General features: G+C 36.1%; 1 protein-coding gene across 2 annotated transcripts in view; it reads left to right on the top strand.

The window, feature by feature from the left end:
• Positions 1–7397, top strand: part of Nup58 (nucleoporin 58) — a 50167-nt gene extending 42770 nt beyond the window's left edge. For both annotated transcript variants that reach the window (XM_077795235.1, XM_026381107.2), the window contains one exon: positions 7111–7397. In XM_077795235.1, the coding sequence (XP_077651361.1) occupies positions 7111–7193 (83 nt within the window). In that variant the 3' untranslated portion in view covers positions 7194–7397. The remainder of the gene's footprint in view (positions 1–7110) is intronic.
• The last annotated feature ends 11658 nt before the right edge of the window (positions 7398–19055 follow it).

A 19055-nucleotide genomic window follows, 5' to 3' on the forward strand; every position in this document is an offset into this window, starting at 1 on the left:
AAGATCAGTGGGACTTTAAGCAGCCCAAAGGACCATGAAAATTGGCAAGAATCTTCAGGTGCTACAAGAACAGCAGATAGAGGGAAGAGTTAGGAATCCTAGAGAAATAGGTCCTGGTCCAGAATGGTTTTTGCCTTTTCCTACTCATTCAATCTGATGAATTTTTTTCTTCTTATTTGTCAATTAAAACAACCCTAGCAGGCTTACAAAGATCATAATGCTAAAGAGTGTTAAACTTTGGGAGAACTCCTTTCTTGTCATACTCATCCTCTTTGGTAGCAAAACTGTTGAATTCAGTAAACATTTCTTCATTTGCTGTGTGTGAACCTCTGCTAGAAAGTTAGAGGAATATAAATATCAATTGGATATTGTATAATAAGTAATGTTAGCTAATCAGTAAGTTTTTGTTTTGTTTGTTTTTGTGCCTGGAATTGAACCCAGGGGTGCTTAACCACTGATCCACTTCCCCCACCCTTATTTTTTATTTTGAGTAGAGTCTCCCTAAGTTACTTAGGGCCTTGCTAAGTTGCTGAGGCTGACTTTGAATTTGTGATCCTTCTGCCTCAGCCTCTTGAGCAGCTGGGATTACAGGTGCCTGCCACCATGCTCAACTCTATGGCTTACTCCTGAGAGCTTTCCATATATTAATTCATTTAGTCCTAAATCCTATGACATCTATTATTCCTTTTTAACAGATGAGGAAATGGGAAATTAAATGAGGAAATGAGAAGTTATTTAACTAATATCACTCAGCTCTCAGGTGGATGGTCCACAATTCAAAATTACAGGTGTGCGCCACCAAGCCTGACAACTTTTTTTGTATCGTGATAATTTTTTTTCAGTCTTTTCAATAGCTTAATAGCAGATCTGTCCATATTCTAACTAGTTCCTTTTGGAAAGGTTGATTATTTAAGTATTAAGAACTGTCAAAAAGAAATTAATGGGAAGCATTTCGAGTTTCAATTGTTTATATATATATAAATAATTTATAATATATATATGTTTATAAAATATATTTTTATATGTATTATATAATATATATATTTGTTTATAATATATATTTTCTATTAGAAGTAATTCTGCTAGGATAGATGATACTGGCATCTAGTTTTGTTTTTTTTTTTAAAGAGAGAGGAGAGAGAGAGAATTTTTAATATTTATTTTTTAGTTCTCGGCGGACACAACATCTTTGTTGGTATGTGGTGCTGAGGATCGAACCCGGGCTGCACGCATGCCAGACGAGCGAGCTACCACTTGAGCCACATCCCCGGCATCTAGTTTTATTAACTTTTTTGGTGAGGGAGTTTCTCTTGTGGGTATTGGCCATCTTAATTACTTTTGAGAATTCGAAAAACAATTATTTTCTATTCATAGAAGATGTTTGAAAAGATTAACAGTTTTATACTCTTTAGTCTTGAACTTATGTGATTTTTTTCAATGAAAATTACATTCCATGTAAAGTTGCTCAAAACATTTTTTTCTTCAAAAAAGCTTTCAGTGTATTTATTCTAAAAAAATTAAATGGACATTATAATTGCACATATTTATGGGATACAATGTGATATTTCTTTTTTTATTAAAACATTTTTAATACTTAAGATATTTATCTTATGTGTTTTTTGTTATGTTTTATGTAGAAGCTTTAATTTTTTTATGTAGTCAAAAATGTGTCTTTAAATGACTTGGGAATGAGTGAAAGCTTGATGGGAGAAGAGAGTTAAGACATTTGAGGTTTTGCAGTTTGTAAAATGTCTTATATTTTTCATTAAAACTCCATAACTATGTGAGGAAATGCTTTTAAAAGGCTCAGCCAGGTGGCTAGGGACAAACTAATCAGAGTGGAGTGGCAAGACTTTACAAAAACATGCCACTTTACAGAGCCCTTGACAGTTGGAAAGGTTCCAGGAGCATCAGGTTAAAGCACCACAGTAACTCTAAGGTAGGTGGTGTGATCCTTTCCCCTATACAGATGAGTGAAGCAACCAAGGAATTTGCCCAGAGTCGTGTAAGTACTAAGTGATGATGATAAAACACCCAGATCCCAGGTGATGTTCTCACAAAACATTTTTTTAAATCAGTTATCAAAATGGGTAACACGCTTTCCACTTGATGTGGTTTTCCACATTTAATAGCACCTTTTATGCAATCATACTTTAAGAAGACAGGGGCCCGGGATGTAGCTCAGTGGTAGAGCACTTGCCAAGCATGCCTGATGCCCTGGGTTTCATCCCCATTACTGCAAAAGTACAAAAAAAATCTTGGCAGAAGAAAAATTATGGATTTAGATCTGGCCAATTAACCTCCCCCCCCCTTCTGCAATTTTGATAGCATAGATAGATGTGATGATTTGATTCAAGGACACAAGTCTCATAGATAAACAACATGAATAATAAATTCTGCTAATCTCATCTTAATTGGCTATAATCTCTATGGGTACTACTTTGAAAATGGAAATAAACTCTTCTTAAAAGTGAACCTTTTAGATCAGTCCTTGTTAGATGTAATTATCTTAAAATAATAACCTTATCAAGAAGTTAAAACCAGCACTTTTACATTCCTGATTTTGTGCTGTAGTTTTACATTTTTGTAAAGTTATCAGTGTATTTATATACATATAATAACTATATAAAATTAAAATATGAAAATTCATCCCTATTTTTATGATTGCATATGAAGACATTTTATGTATTTTATAACTACTTTGCCCCCAAATTGACTTTAGTCCAGTAAATTTATTACTTTTGAAAAAACTAACAATTTATTTCCATTTTTTAAATTCAAGGTTAGTTTTAAATTTTTCTTTTTGTTGAAGTTGCACTGGTTAAAGAGTCAAACAGTTCTATAAGATTTGTTTAAAAGGTAGCACTTTCATCACTGTCCTTTCTATTTTGAAATGACTGTTTTTACCTCTTCAGGCTTTCAGTCCTGCCTTTATCCCTCCCTATTAGCAGACACACAAATGGCTTTCTCCTTAGGCTTAATATTTAGCTCTCTTGATCTGCTAAATTAGTTCCCTTTCCCTTCTGATATCTTTGCTCTTTATTCATTTTCTTTGTGGTTTTAAACCATATTTTGATACTTACACCTGTAATCCTAGCGGCTCAGGAGGATCCCAAATTCTCAGCCCGCCATAGCAAGTTAGTGAGATCCTGTCTCAAAAAAAAAAGGCTGGGATGTGGCTCTGTGAGTGGTTAAGTGTCTCTGGGTTCAATACCTGGTAACAAAAATAAATAAATAAATAAAAATTAAAGCCTACACTTTGTTTTCTCTAAGCATATTCAACATATTTGTCATTGATGATTCCAGTATGTTTAAAGTGATCAAAGGTCCAATTTTGTTTAGGTTTGCTTTGCTTTGCTTTGCTTTGCTTTTGCTTTTGCTTTTGCTTTGCTTCCCCTTCCCCTTCCCTTTCCCCTTCCCTTTCCCTCCTTCCTTCCTTCCTTCCTTCCTTCCTTCCTTCCTTCCTTCCTTCCTTCCTTCCTTCCTTCCTTCTTTTCTTCCTCTCTCTCTCTCCCCCTCTCCCCCTCCCTTCCCACATTTATTCAGGGTGATTCAGGGTGTTTTCTGGTTATTGTTTGTAAGTGTGTGTGTGTGTGTGTGTGTGTGTGTGTGTGTGTGTGTGTTTTGGAATTGAATCTGGGGCCACCCTACCACTGAACTATTTTTCAATTGGAGACAGGGTCTTGATAAATTGCTGAAGCTGGTCTTGAATTTGTGATCCTCTTGCCTTAGCCTCTGGAGTTGCTGGGATTGTGGGCCCAGCAGTGCACCCAGCATGAGCTCATTTTATTAGGAACTTATCTTTAGAAATTCTTTACATTAGAAGATATGTTCCTCCACAGAGAATTTTTATGTTTGTTTCAGGAACCTGAAAGCACTACTAACCCAGGACCATGTTAAAATAAAAATCAAGGTTTTTTTGGGTAATGTGGATTCATTCCACAGCCTCTTTTGAGAGTCAGCTAAAAGTAATGACTTTACAGTGTGTAATTATCTTTCCCTTCAGAGTGCTAAGGCCACAATTGGCAAGTTTTCTTTGTGAGGCACTATTTTCTTTGGTAATGGTGTTGACAAAGGATTGGCAAACTATGGCCCATGAGTTAGATTGAGACCTTTTCCCTGTTTTTCTATGTATATTTTATTAGAATTCAGCCATACCCATATGTTTATGTTATCTATGGTGCTTCTGCAAAGCAAATTAATAGTCTGAATTAAACAGCACTGAAATATCTTCTGTGGTAAAAGGGTTTCAAATTATGACAATACCCCAGGGGTTCCTAGAGTATTGCTAGGGTTTCTTAAAAAAGAAGAAGAAGAAAGGGTAGTCAATCGTAGGCGTGTTTGCTTTTTTTGTCTGCACCATTGCTCCCAGACTCGGAGTACTTAAACGCATCACTGTTGCCTGGCTATAACAAAAAAATATTTGCTCAATCCTAGAGAAGACCTTTGGTATCCCTATTTTTGGGGGGTTCTTTATTACCTTGTATGGCTTAAATTATGTCAGATACAAAGCTGCTTCATTAAGAGATTCAAACAGTGCTTAAAGCAAGATCGTTTCTCTTCACATGATGATCCAAGAACAGTCCAGAGTTGATGTTGCTGCTCAGTGGAGTCAGAGGCCCAGACTCCTGATAGCATTTGTTCTGCCAATCTGAGGGCAATGCCCTTGTCTGAATAGTGGAGTGTATTTGCCTTCCAGCTCATGGGAAAAAGGAAAGAGTGAATAAAACATCCTTCTTTCCTCTTCTTTTTATTTTAGACAGTGTTAAGTTGCCCAGGGTATCCTCAAACTTGGTATCCTTCAGCCTCAATTTTCCAAGTAACTGAGGTCATAGGCTTTTACTACCATGTTGGCCTTGTCCTTCAAGAATATGGTCCAGAAGTTGCATACTTCACTTCTGCTCACATCCCATTGGCAAGAACCTAGTCATACTCTTGAGTGCTTTTGATAGGTTTCACACACTCAGCTAAATCTCCTCCCAGTAAAGCAGAAAAGACTTTACTGTGAGGTGGGGGGGGGGGGGGATAATGCCAAGGTTGCCAAGGCCTTGGCTTGTCTCCTAAACAGCCACTAAAACCTTACTATTGGTGGCCACCAGTCTAGGTACCCTGCCTTCTTCACCTTTACTTCATTTTTGTCTTCCAACAATTTACCTTATTCTTTTGCTAATTCAGCTGCGTGTTTAAAAGGTATTTTTAAAGAATTAGAATCGTAATTATCAGGTGCCTTGTGGTAAGTCTGCATTTTAGGGTATCTGATCTAAACAAAAGGCCTTATTTTATGACTTAAAATTCTATGATGATACTTATTTTTCGTGGTTTTTATGAGTTTGTTAATAAAGAGTGACTGAGGTCATGGTTTACATCTCTATTGGCTAAACAAAGAATTGACCAAGTTCTTTCAGATAATTTAGCAAAAAAAACAGCCAGCCTGTCGTATTTTTTTTTTTTTTTTTTTTACTTCTGGACCCAGAATTCCTTCTAGAAGTTTCTATATACTGTTTTATTTCAAATTGTTGAAAACTAGTATTCTCTGCTTTTTGAGTTCTCTACTCTCTGAAAATAATGGGTATAGTTAGTGGGCATCTATTATACACTAACCAGGAGAGTTTGGCAAGTCATTCTTTCATGGGTGAAAAGTATACTATCTGCATTGTTTAAAATGGTAGCCACCAACCATATATATAGCTCCTGAGCATTGGAAATATGGCAAGTACAACTAGGAGCTGAACTTCTTATCTTTAATCAATTTAAATTTAAGACTATTCAGTTCAAATATTGGACAACATTTAAGTGTGTTTATTACAGGAGGTCACATTTTCAATTATAAATGTTATAAAATCTAAATGCAGATCAGTAGTTTCCCGGAAAATAGTATTGAAATTAAAAATTATTTAGTTATAAAGTTCACATTGGATTTCACAGAAGTATGAAAAAAAGAATTCAAACACTTGTTAATATCTTTATGTTGATGTCATGTTGAATGGATACTATATTGGATTAAATAAAATTAGAATTAATTTCATGTTTTAATGTTAGAATAAAATTTAAAATTGTACAAGTGGATCACATTATATTTCTGTTGGACATTACTGCTTTAGATGGTACTAACCATGTTCTTATGGTTTAGGTACCTGAAAGAAAAAAAAACTGTAGATTATTAAATTTGCTTTTTTTTTTTTTTAAAGAATCTCTTAGAACAATTGTTAAAACGGCCTCCAACCTGGAATCCCTGCTTTCAGTGTCTGTACCCTTATTTATCAGAGTTCTTAACAGTTGTTTTTCAAAACTCCTTAGCATAATATACAAGGCCCCTCACTGCCTGGTCTTTACTTCTTTTGCCAACACCTTCATCTGACACTCATACAAAGGCCATTTGGGAATACTGGACTCTTTCATACCACTTTGCAGTTCATTTTATATTACAGGTTTGCTTTTTCTCCCTTTCTTTATCTCTTTCTCTCCCAACATTCCCTCCTTTCTTTTTTAACATGTAGTCTTGCTATGATTTTCCCACCTCAGGTTTCCAAGTACTTTGGATTTTAGATGTGCACTACCATGTTTTCTTTTGTCTGAAATAAATGTGAATCCTTTCAGTACCATCTTTCCTTGTCCTCCAACTCCTCCAGAAAAGTTAGCTTGTACCTGCTTCCCTCCAGTTGGGCTTTGGACCTTTGGGTACAGGCTTACCACATGATTTTTTTTATTACTATTAGTGTACTTGCTTCCCACATTAAACCTATCTAATCCCAGGAGCTCTGTCTTGATTTTATTTGGATTTGTTTTTGTATCATCAAAACTTAGCATCTAGTTGAATTCTGTATTTATTAATTGGATAATGCGGTAGCAAAGGGGTAATCTAGTGACACCCTGCTGACCTTTCTCCACAAATGCATTGGAACCAGGTTGCTGGGGTTAGAATCTCAGCTTCACCACTTGGTAGTTGTTTGACATTAGGCAGGTTATTTAACATCTTTGTGCCTTGTTAGCAAAATCCAGATAATATCAAAATGAGGTGTTTAAATTTAATGTTCCTGTGCAAACTAAGATGTAATAAATATTAACTTTTTTGTCATAATGCATTCTAAACTATTTTTCTCTTTCTCTCAGGCCACAAATCACAGGTTTTAACTGGATTTCGAAAACCTAGTGTTACAGAAACCAATGAAGTAGGAAGAAAAATCCAGTTCTGAACAGTCATTGAATCACCAAATATCTACTTTTGCAAGGAACTTCTGACACTCATTTTGTGAATCTCATTGTTTTTAAGAAGAGTACTATAAGACTTAGAGTGAGTTTGGTCAAGCTGCTTAGAATTCAGGAAAGAAAACTTGACCTTGATATAAGTATCAAGTATTTAAGGATATGAACCTAATGGATCATATAACTAGATTCTGGGAGGGTTTAAAGAATTGAGAAGCAGGCCACTAGTTCAGTATGTATAATGGATGGTAGAAAATTCACCAAGTATAGTGAATTCATAAAATAAAATTGACCTAGTAAAATAAGTATTTGGTAATTTTAATTATGCAACTCACTCTCTTTAAAAACTTGCACTATGATTCACATTTATAGTTCACCCATTTGAACTGTACAATTCAATGGTTTTTAGTGTATTCATGAAGTTGTTGAATATTATCATAGTTTTAGAACATTTTGTCACTATAAAAACAAAACCCCTTACATGTTAGCAATCATTCCCCATTCCTTACCACCACCACCCTAAGTCCTAGGTAACCATATATTTATTCTCTGCCTCTCTATATATGCGTATCCTGGATATTTCATATAACTATGACTGAATTCTTTCAATTAGCATAATGGTTTTAAGAGTCACCCTTGTGGCATATGTCAGTACTTCATTTATGTTGTCAAATAATCTTCAGTTGTATTACACATTTATCCATTCATCAGTTGATGCACATTGTGTTTCCTATTTTTGACTATGATGAGTAATGTTGCTCTGAAATTCATGTCCAGGTTTTTGGGTGGACAAATGACTTCAATTTGCTTGAAGAATATACCTTGGAGTAGAATTGTTAGGTCAAATGATAACTATATTACATTTTGAGGAACTGCCAAACTTTTCAAAAGTGTCTACACCATTTTACATTCTTACAGCAACGTATGAGGTTTCCAATTTCTCTATCTTGTTATGACTCTTTTTTATTATAGCTTTCTGCCTTGTGTGAAGTGATATCTCATGTGGTTTTGATTTGCATTTTCCTGGTAAGTAATCACATTGACCATCTTTTCATTTACTTATTGGTCATTTGCACATTAATGGAACTATACCATTTCTATGGTCATTTTATTAGTCAACAGACATTTGTTGAATAACTACTATGTGCCAGACACTTAGAAGTATTACAGTATGTAAGTGAACACATCAAACCAAAATATTAGCCCTCATGGAACTTATATTCCACTTGGGGAACATAAAATAAAGTTAAATATTAGAATGTTAAGTGATAAGAAATGCAATGAAAAGAAAGTAAGGAAGAAAACTAGAAATGCTAGGAGTGAAATTTGCATATTTAAACAAAGTACTTAGTAAGGCCTTATAGAAGAAGATGATGTTCAGATGAAGACAGGCAATAAGAGAGGGAGACAAGGAGAAAAAAGGCTGAAGAAATACTCAGCTCAAAAGCTGCAAAGCAAGAGGATCCACTGTCCCATAAGCAGAAAAGATCAGATTGTGTAGGTTCTTGTGGGCCATGATGAGGCTTTTACTCCAAGATCCTAAAGTTCTAGAGGGTTTATATAAAGAAGTGACATGATCTGACCTCTATCTTAACAGGATGTTTAGAGATTCGTGTGTGAGGGGAAATTGCCACAATGACTGGGGACCAGGAATACTAAATATTTTGCAGCACACAAAATGTTAGTAGAAGCCTATCTAGGAAACACTGGCAAAGAAAAATAGGCATGCCTTGGAGATAAATTTAAGTTGACCCCTGCAATAAAGCAAGTCACATGAATTTTTTCCCAGTGTATACAAAAGTTTATACTGTAGTCAATAAAGTATGCAGTAGGATATATAGCTGAGTTGTACATATAGCTGGCTTGCTTAATATTTAAGGACCTGTGTTCAATATCCAGCACTAACAAAAACCAAAGCAAAATAAAAAACTTCAGCTAAAGTGTGCACCAGCATTATATCTTTTAAAAAAAATGCACACCTTAATGAAAAATACTAATGGTCATATGAGGTTTCACAAAGTCATCCTTTTTTGCTGGTGGAGGATCTTGATTTGAGATTGATGGCTATTGACTGATTGGGGTTGTTGAAGACCGGGTGGCTTTGGCAATTCAATTTCCCAATAATACATCACGAAGTTTGCTCTATCCATTGACTCTTCCTTTCATGAGTGATTTCTCTGTAGCGTGTGATGCTGTTTTACCCACAGTAGTACTTCTTTCAATACTGGAATCAGTTCTCTCAGACCCTAACAACTGCTTTTCAACTAAGTTTATGTCATATTCTAAATCCCTTAGGATCATTTCAACCATTTTCATAGCATCTGCACCAGGGGATGTTTTCGGCTCAAGAAACCACTTTCTCATCCATTAGAAGCAACTCATCATCCATTAAAGTTTTATCCAGAAATGGCAGCAATTCAGTCACATCTTTAGGCTTCACCTCCAACTCCAATGCTATTTCCACTGCATCTACAGTTACTTCCTCCACTGAAGTCTTGAACCCTTAAAGACATTTAATCAACTTCCAAACTCCTGTTAATACTGATATTGAGACAATCTCCCATGAATCATGAACATTCTTAATGGCATCTAGAATGATAAATCCTTACAAAAAGGTTTTTTATTTACTTTGCCCAGATCCACCTGAGGAATCACTATGAAGCTGTAGCCTTACAAAATGTATTTCTTAAATAAGACGACTTGGGAGTTGAAATTACTCCTTGATCTATATGGTAAAGAATGAATATTGTGTTAGCAGGCATGAAAACAACATTAATCTCATTGGACATCTCCATCAGCTCTTGGGTGATCAGGTGCATTGTTAATCAGCAGTAATATTTTGAAATGTTAATGAGCAGTATGTAAATTGGCTTAAAATATTCAGTTGTCATACAAGCCTTGTTATTGCATTTATAGGGCACAAAGTAGGTTTAGTTTCATAGGACTCAAAGACCTAGAACTTTTAGAGCTAAATGAGCATTGACTTCATCTTAAAGTCACCAGGGGCATTATCTCTAACAAGACAGTCTGTGCTTTGAAGGTTTTTTTGTTTGTTTGTTTGTTTGTTTGTTTTTTTAAAGAGAGAGAGAGAGAGAGAATTTTTAATATTTATTTATTTATTTTTTTTAGTTCTCGGCGGACACAACATCTTTGTTGGTATATGGTGCTGAGGATCGAACCCAGGCCGCACGCATGCCAGGCGAGCGCGCTACCGCTTGAGCCACATCCCCAGCCCTGTGCTTTGAAGTTTTGAAGCCAAACACTGACTTCTCTCTAGCTCTCAACATCCTAAATGGCATCTTCCAGTAGAAACTGGACAAATCTACATTGAAAAGATATAACTTATAGAGTGGCTACCTCTATCAGTTCAGCTTGCACTTTAATGCCATGGCTATTGCTTCTTTCCTCAACTCTCATCAGCAGACCTCTGCTGGCTGCAAACTTTTCTTTGACTTCTTCCTCACCTTTCTCAATCTTCATAGAATTAAGAGTTAGGACCTTGACCTGGATTAGATTTGGCTTAAGGGAATGTTATAACTGGTTTGATCTTCTGTACAGACCACTAAAACTTTCTCCACATCAGCAATCAGGGTTCTCTGCTTTTTTATCATTCATGTATTCACAGGAGTAGCACTTTTAGTTTCCTTCAGAACTTTCTCATTTCATTCACAACTTGGATAACTCTTGGTCCATAAGTACTAGATTTGGACCTGTCTCTGTTTTTGATGTCTTCCTCTGAGCTTGACCATTTATAGCCTTTGGTTCCAAATAGAAAAGATGTTCATTTCATTTAGAGGCCATTATAGAGTTATTAAGTGACCTAATTTCAATATTGTGCCTCAGGAAATTGGAGACCTGAAAGATTAGTGGAGCTATCAGAACATGGCATTTATCAATTAAGTTAGCAATTTGATTTGGGAATGTTTTGTGATGCCTAAAACAATTACAGTGATAACATGAAGAGTTATTGATCACAGATCACCATAACAAATATAATAACAGTGGAAAAGTTTGAAATATTGTGATAATTACTGAAACAACGTAGACATGGGATGAATATGTGCTGTTAGAAAAATAGCACTGACGAACTTGCTGAATGCAGAGTTGCCACAAACCTTCCATTTGTAAAAAACCATGATATTTGTGAAGTACAATAAAGCCAAGCACAATAAACACAAAGTATGCCTGCAACAGACAAGTAGAGAGTATTCCTACAATCCAGGTGAGAAATACAGATGACATGGATCAGGCAAGGGCAGTGTACAGAAATCAGAGGAATCTGGACATATTTTGAAGGTGAAATTGACAGGACTTTCTTACAAATGGAATGTAGGATAAGAATAGGAGAACTTTGGTCTGAGCATTAGGAAAAATGGAGCTGGAACTGATTGAAAAGAGAAGGACTGAAGGAGACATCAGTGGGGAGAAGACTGCAGAATCATAGGAGTAGTCAGACAAAAAAGTTTGAGGTGTGTTTAGACTCACAAGTGAGCATACTCAGTAGGCAGTTGGAAGTACAATTGTGCAGTTCAGAAGAGAGACTTAAGTGGTGATTTAAACTTGGGACTCCCATCAGGCCAGATTCAACAAAGAATGATTTAGAACTAAGAGACAGGATCTAGGGCTTTCCAATAATAGGAAAACTGTAATGGGGAGGAAGGAGCAAGGAGACTTAGCATGTCCACTGAGACAGAAGGAGGAAGGATTAACTGTTAAGAGAAATCTCTGGTCACATTATGAAGCATAGTTGGGTGCAGCATTGAGGAGAAAGCCTGACTGGAGTGGGATCACAGGGTAGAGGGAGTCTGGCTATTATGATTTATGTCTGAAATAATCCATCCTATTGGTTACAAACAAAGAACAAATCACAAAAACAATGACTTGAAGATTGTAAAAATTACAGAACGGAAGGCAGATTGGGGTAAGAAGTCAAAACTTGAAGAACACTGCAGGGGCCATTGCCCGGAGTTGTGTCCTCCAACCCTTGGTGTGTGTTTGTTTTGTTTTTTATTTATTTTTTCTCCCTCAGTTTTTTGCCTCAGTGACTGACTGATACAATTTGATTGAAACTCCCATAGAAACTTTTTAGTCTTTCTCTCCAGAGGGCTGGGTAAAGGAGCCCTTCTGGACTAGAAAGAGTGTGTGTGTGTGTGTGTGTGTGTGTGTAGAAGACCTGAGGAGGGAAAATTACAGAAGGAAATTCAATAATTCTGTATATGAACCTGCTTAAGTTTCAGATTAACCAAACCATGCATTGTGCAGAGAAGACCCAAGTTAGGTAGCAAACACAAAAATGAACCTAAACAATGGATTAATTTATTCTAATTATACATGACAGTAGAATGCACTTTGATACATCATACATAAATGGAATATAATTTCTTACTCTGATCATACATGAAGTAGAATCACACTGGTTGTGTAGTCATGTATGTACACAAGTTAATAATGTCTGACTTATTCTATTATTCCTACCCAACCCCCGCCCTTCCCTTCACTCCTCTCTACCTAATCCAAAGGAAACAATATTGTAAAGAGAGGGCCTAGAGAATGGGAGAAAAATCTTTACACATGCACCTCAAATAGAGCATTAATGTCTAGGATATATAAAGAACTCAAAAACTAAATATTAAAAGCAAATAACCCAATCAATAAACATACTAGACGATAGATTCTTAGTCAAGTTCTACCAGAAGAGCTAATGCCAATACTCCTCAAAATTATTTCAAAAAATAGAAAAAGGAAGAAACACTGACAAATTCATTGTATGAACCCAGTATCACCCAGCTACCAAAACCAAAGACATTAAGGAAAGAGAATTTCAGGCCAATATCCAATATTAGCATAGGAGAAAAAAAAATTTAAGAAATATTGGCAAAGTGCATTTTGAAACACATTAAAGAGAGTGCACACAATTGGGTTTCATTCGAGGGATGTGAGGTTGGTTCAACATGGAAATCAACAAATATAATTAACCACATGGAGTTAAGAATCACATGACTATTTTAATAGATGTAGAAAAACTATTTGACAAAGTACAGCACCCATTCACATTTAAAACACTAGAAACTAGAGATAGATAGAACTTACCTCAACATTGTAAAGGCCACATATGAGAAACCCAAGATCAGCATAATACTGAGTGGAGGGGGGAGCATTTTCTCTAAAAACAGGGACAAGACAAGGATGTCCATTTTCACCACTCCTATTCAACATAGTCCTTGAAATCCTAGTCAGAGCTGTAAAGCAAGACAAAAGAAATTAAAGGGATACAAATAGGAAAAGAAGTCAAATTTTCTTTGTTGTTGATATGATCTTATATTTAGAAGACCCAAAAACACACCAGAAGACTTCTAGAGCTGATAAACAAATTTAGGAAAATAGCAGGATACAAGAGCAACATACATAAACTCATCAATTTCCTATATTCTGATAATGAATCCACTGAAAGAAATTGGGAAAACCATTCCATTCACAATAACCCCCCAAAATAAAATACTTGGGAATTAAGCTAACAAAGGAGGTGAAGGACCTCTACAAAATCTATAGAACATTGAAGAAATTAAAAAATAAGACCCCCAACACACACATACTCATGTTTTTGACTAGGCAGAATTAATATTGTCAGAATGGCTATACTACCAAAAGCAATATACAGATTTGATGCAATCCCCATCAAAATACCAATGACATTCATGGAAGTAGAAACAGCAAGATTCATTTGGAAAATCAAAAGACTCAGAATAGCCAAAGCAATATTTCTGATCAAAATGAGTGATTCTGGAGTCATCACAATACCAGACCTCAAATTATACTACAAAGTTACAGTAACAAAAATAGCATGGTATGACACCAAAACAGATATGAAGACCAATGGAATAGAATACAAGACATGGAGACAAACCCTCATATTCAGTTATCTGATATTAGACAAAGGTGCCAAAAACATATTGGAGAAAAGGTAGCCTTTATAACAAATGGTGCTGGGAAACGTGGATATTCATATGAAGAAGAATAAAACTTGACTCCTATCTCTCACTCTTTGCACAAAAGTCAACTCAAACTGGATCAAGACCTAGGAATTATACAGAAACTCTTCAACAACTAGAAGAAAATGTAAGCCCAACACTCTAACACATTTTATTCCACAGAGTCAATTCAACAGGAATCAACTTCCTTAAGATGTGTAAGTACAAGAAATGAAACCAAAAATCAACAAGTAGAATAGCAACAAATTAAAAAGCTGCTACACAGCAAGGGAAACGAGCATGAAGAGAGAGCCTACAGAGTTGGAGAAGATCTTTGCCACCTGCTTCTCAAGTAGGGCATTAATATTTTGAATATATAAAGAACTCAAAAAACAACAAAACAAATGATAATCCAATTAATATATGGGCAAAAGAACTAAACAGATATTTGTTATAAGAAGAAATAAAATAGATTGGGCTGAGGTTGTGGCTCCGTGGTAGAGCACTTGCCTAGCAAGTGTGAGGCACTGAGTTTGATTCCCAGTACCACATATAAATAAATGAATAAAATAAAGGCCAATCAACAACTAAAAATATATTTATATAAAATAATTTTTTAAAAAGGAATGCAACAGATCAACAAATATATGAAAAAATGTACATCTGTAGCAGATAGAGAAATGCAAATCAAAACCAAGTTTTAATCTCACTCCAGTCAGAATGACAATTATCAAGAAGACAAAAAAATAAATGTTGGCAAGGATGTAGGGGAAAATGGACATTCATGCCTTGCTGGTGGGATAGCAATTTGGTGCCATCACCCTGGAAAGCAGTATGGAGATTCCTCAGAAAACTTGGAATGGAACCACCATTTGACCCAGCTATCCCACTCCTCAGTTTATACCCAACGGATTTAAAATCAGCATGTTATAGTGACATAGCCACATCAATATTTATAGACGCTCAACTCATAATTGCTAAACTGTGGAACCAACCTAGAGGTCCTTCAACAGATTAATGAGTAAAAAAATGTGATATATAACTGGAATATTTCTCAGCCTTAAAAAAAGAATAAAATTATGGTATTTGCTGGTAAATGGATGGAGCTGGAGAATATAATGCTAAGTGAAATAAGCCAATCCCAAAAAACCAAAGTCCAAATGATTTTTCTGATATGCAGATGCTAATTCACAATAAGGGTGGTGAGGAGGGTGACTAGGAAAGAAAAGAGTTATTTAGATTAGGCAGAGGGGAGTGAAGTGAGGGAAGGGGGTATGGGAGTAGGGAGGATAGTAGAATGAATTAGACACTATTACTCTATGTACATATATGATCACATGACCAGTGGGAATCTACATCATATACAACCAGAAAAATGAGAAATTATACTCCATATATATTGATATATAATAGTGCAGTATACTGTCATGTACAACTAATTAAACAAATAAGAAAAGAAAAATAAAAGGAACTATTATCTTTCACTTTAAATGCCCAGGTATGGGCTGGGGTTGTGGCTCAGTAGTACAGCGCTTGCCTAGCACACGTGAGGCACTGGGTTTGATTCTCGGCACCATATATAAATAAATATATATAAAGGTCCATCAAGTCTAAGCTGGTCAAATTGCTTTGTTCCTATCTATTGTGAAAAGTCAACTGAGTTTCTTCAGGTATCACTCTTGGGAACTTGTGAGCAGCCTCTCTTCTGGCAGGATGGGTTAGGGTCTTGTTGACCATGTGGCTTCCCTTAGAAGCATCAGGGACATCTCCCTCTCCAATGACCCTTCATTTTGAAGCAGGTGCACTGGTCAGCTTTCTATTTTTTTTTTAGGATCTCATTGATCCCCCTGATTGGGAGATCATGTGGCCCAAAGTTGCAAAGCCCTTAAAGAAGTCACCTTGTTCCCTGGGTTTGAGCTGACCAAATATTGGCTATTTTCTTCTTGGCCCTTTTACTTCCTTAACTTTAGTCTCTAAGTTTTGGTTTTAAACATCTAGCAAGCCAGTTTCACCAGTCTTAAAGTAGGAGTACTGGGTTTTAACTTTAGCATCTATAACTTTACAGTCATTATCCCTTCCATTTAATTAGGGTCAGTATTAGTACTGAAAGTTAGCCTTATATCCTGTCTGTCCTGTGGGTGATGGCCTGTTGTCTCAAATTAATTCAGGTTGTTATACTAGAAGTTGTACTTTTGTAAGACACTAACAGACCATAGTTATAAAGTTTACAAGGAAAATACAAAATGAAATTAACAAGAGTAATAACATTTAGTTCATGTAATAACTATGAATCAAGAAATGTATTTTTTTTGTACCAAAGATCGAACTATTACCATTGAGTCATATCCCCAGCCCTTTTTAATTAATTAATTAATTATTTATTTATTTGGTTTTTGAACCAGAAATTGAAGACAGGGGCACTCAACCACCGAGCCACACCTCCAGCCCTATTTTGTATTTTATTTAGAGACAGAGTCTCACTGAGTTGCTTAGTGCCTTGCTGTAGATCAAAGGTTCAGATGGCCAACTATCCTTAATGGCTATCAGATTTATTTCCAACATCACCATGTCTATGTCCTTCTTAGGATTTTGTGAAAGGAGATTTTTTTCCAGTGTATTTGAGAGCTAGCCTTTGAAAAACTGGCCTCTGAACAAAAACCTCTGTATTTAGATAAAATAAGACTGATTAGAAAAACATATTAATTTACATGCACAGAATCAAATGTGAATTCATCCTAAAATCATAAGCTCAAAAATAAAGAAATTTAGCCTGGTGTGTATGCCTGTAATCCCAGCGGCTCCGGAGGCTGAGACATCAGGATCACAAGTTCAAAATCAGCCTTAGCAATGGCAAGGCACTAAGCAAATCAGTGAGATCCTGTTTCTAAATAAAATACAAAATAGGGCTGGGGATGTGGCTCAGTGGTCAAATGCCCCTGAGTTCATTCCTGACACACACACATATACACACACACACACACAAAAAAAAAAAAAAAAAAAAACAAGAGTTCTAAAAAATGGTGCAGCCATAAATCATGCAGGACATCTCCATCAGATCAGAGTGCACTTTGGGGTCAGATTAGGCTCAGTCCAGATAGTTAAAGAAATTGAGAGTCCTGAAATCTTCAGGTAAAGATTCTCAAGGTAAAGAAGACTTAAGTATATGAAATCATTCTATTTTTCCTCTCTGTGCTGTAGTGTTTACGGAGAAACTTGTTTAAAAAGCAGGTGGTAGAATGAAAACAGCAGATAAGCCATTTAGGTCCCATAGCAGCTTGAATTTAAAAGACACCTTTTTCCTTCCCTTTGGTCTCAAACTGATTTTGGATAATTGCCTCTATAGCTTACATTTCAGATGCAAGTTTCGAAGAGAGAGAGAGAGAGATCTGACAGAAGTCTAACAAGGAAAGCTGCTGTTTTTGAGCATGAGAGGCAAAACCTCATGCATAGGGAATTTTAACCATTGTTTTATTTTGTAAAAATCAGTCTCTTAAGCTGTGGTGTTATAGTTTGTTTCCTCTGGAAACCATTTTCTATTCCCCCAGTCGGTAATGAGGCAGATTGGATGCATAAAATTCTCAGACATCTCTTTTTTCCAATCATGATTATGTCATTTCCCAGACCTGGCACAGAAGAAAATGAGGTGCTTTTTTGAGCATGTGGGGGTCAAACTTATCCCAATTTTTCAGTATTCAGGCTAGTGGTGGACCTGGCATAACTGTTGAAAAGAAAGCTTCCATTCTTTTTGTTAGGGACATCTCCCTAGATGAACTTCTGACGACCAGCAAACCCTTCTCTGACTACTTGGTTCTGCCAGATTTATTGCTGTCTCACCAGGGACAATGAACAAGGTTCCTGATTGTCGAATGACAAAGATCCTCTAGGATTCAGGAGTGTTCTCCAGCACTGCTTTGATCAACCAGTCACGTAAGATACCCTATTAGGGCTGATGGGAGAGGTGGTGGCAGGGGAAAAACATCTGAAGATTCACTGAGGAGTCACCCAGGACAGAATGTTACAGTTGTTTTGATACTTTGTTCATCTTTCCATGAATCTCAAGGCAAACTGGGATTAGGAACACAATGTACTGATGCCAGATATGCTCTGAGCCTGGATAGAACAGTGAAAATGGCTTTGGCAAAACCCAACATGCCTGACCTGCAGGACATGTAATTAGAAGCTGCCAAGACTGACAATCCTCTCAACCAAGTCTTATAGAATGGCAGCTTGCACTAACTGCTTTTAATTAGCTGGCAGGTACACATTATTGTCTTGCAGAATGAAATACACAGGAAGGTGCACCTCAGAAAGATATGAAGTGTGGAGGAGCTTACCTCCGTAATGATCCTGGTTGAGCCCCAAGCTGATAATCTGTCTTGAAAATCAGGATCAGGTCTTCATTCCCCTGGTGTTTAAGATTAAACACACAAGAAATGCAAGCCAAGAACAAAAAGTAGATTTTATTTCAGCTGTTGGAGACTCATTGGAGACTCCAGAGTACTGTATGGCTTTATCTTTATAATTTCCATTAGCAGGGAAGTGAGATCTTGACCAAATAAGATCGACAGACCCTTAGCCATGCTAATGAAGAGAAGAAGAGAGAGAACTCAAATTACTAATATACTGGATGAAAAAGGCAACATCACAACAGATACTACAGAAATACAGAAGATAATTAGGAATTATTTTGAAAACCTATATTCCAATAAAATAGAAGATAGTGAAGACATCGATAAATTTCTTTTTTTTTCATTTTGAATTTAGTCTATTGTTTTATTCCAAAATATTTATTGAGCCCTACTATGTGACAGCCATTATTTTTTTTATTTTTTTTTATTTTATTTTTTTTTATTGTTGGTAGTTCAAAACATTACATCTATTTTG

This window comes from Urocitellus parryii, chromosome 2 (assembly GCF_045843805.1).
Source record: "Urocitellus parryii isolate mUroPar1 chromosome 2, mUroPar1.hap1, whole genome shotgun sequence".
Taxonomy (NCBI): Eukaryota; Metazoa; Chordata; class Mammalia; order Rodentia; family Sciuridae; genus Urocitellus; species Urocitellus parryii.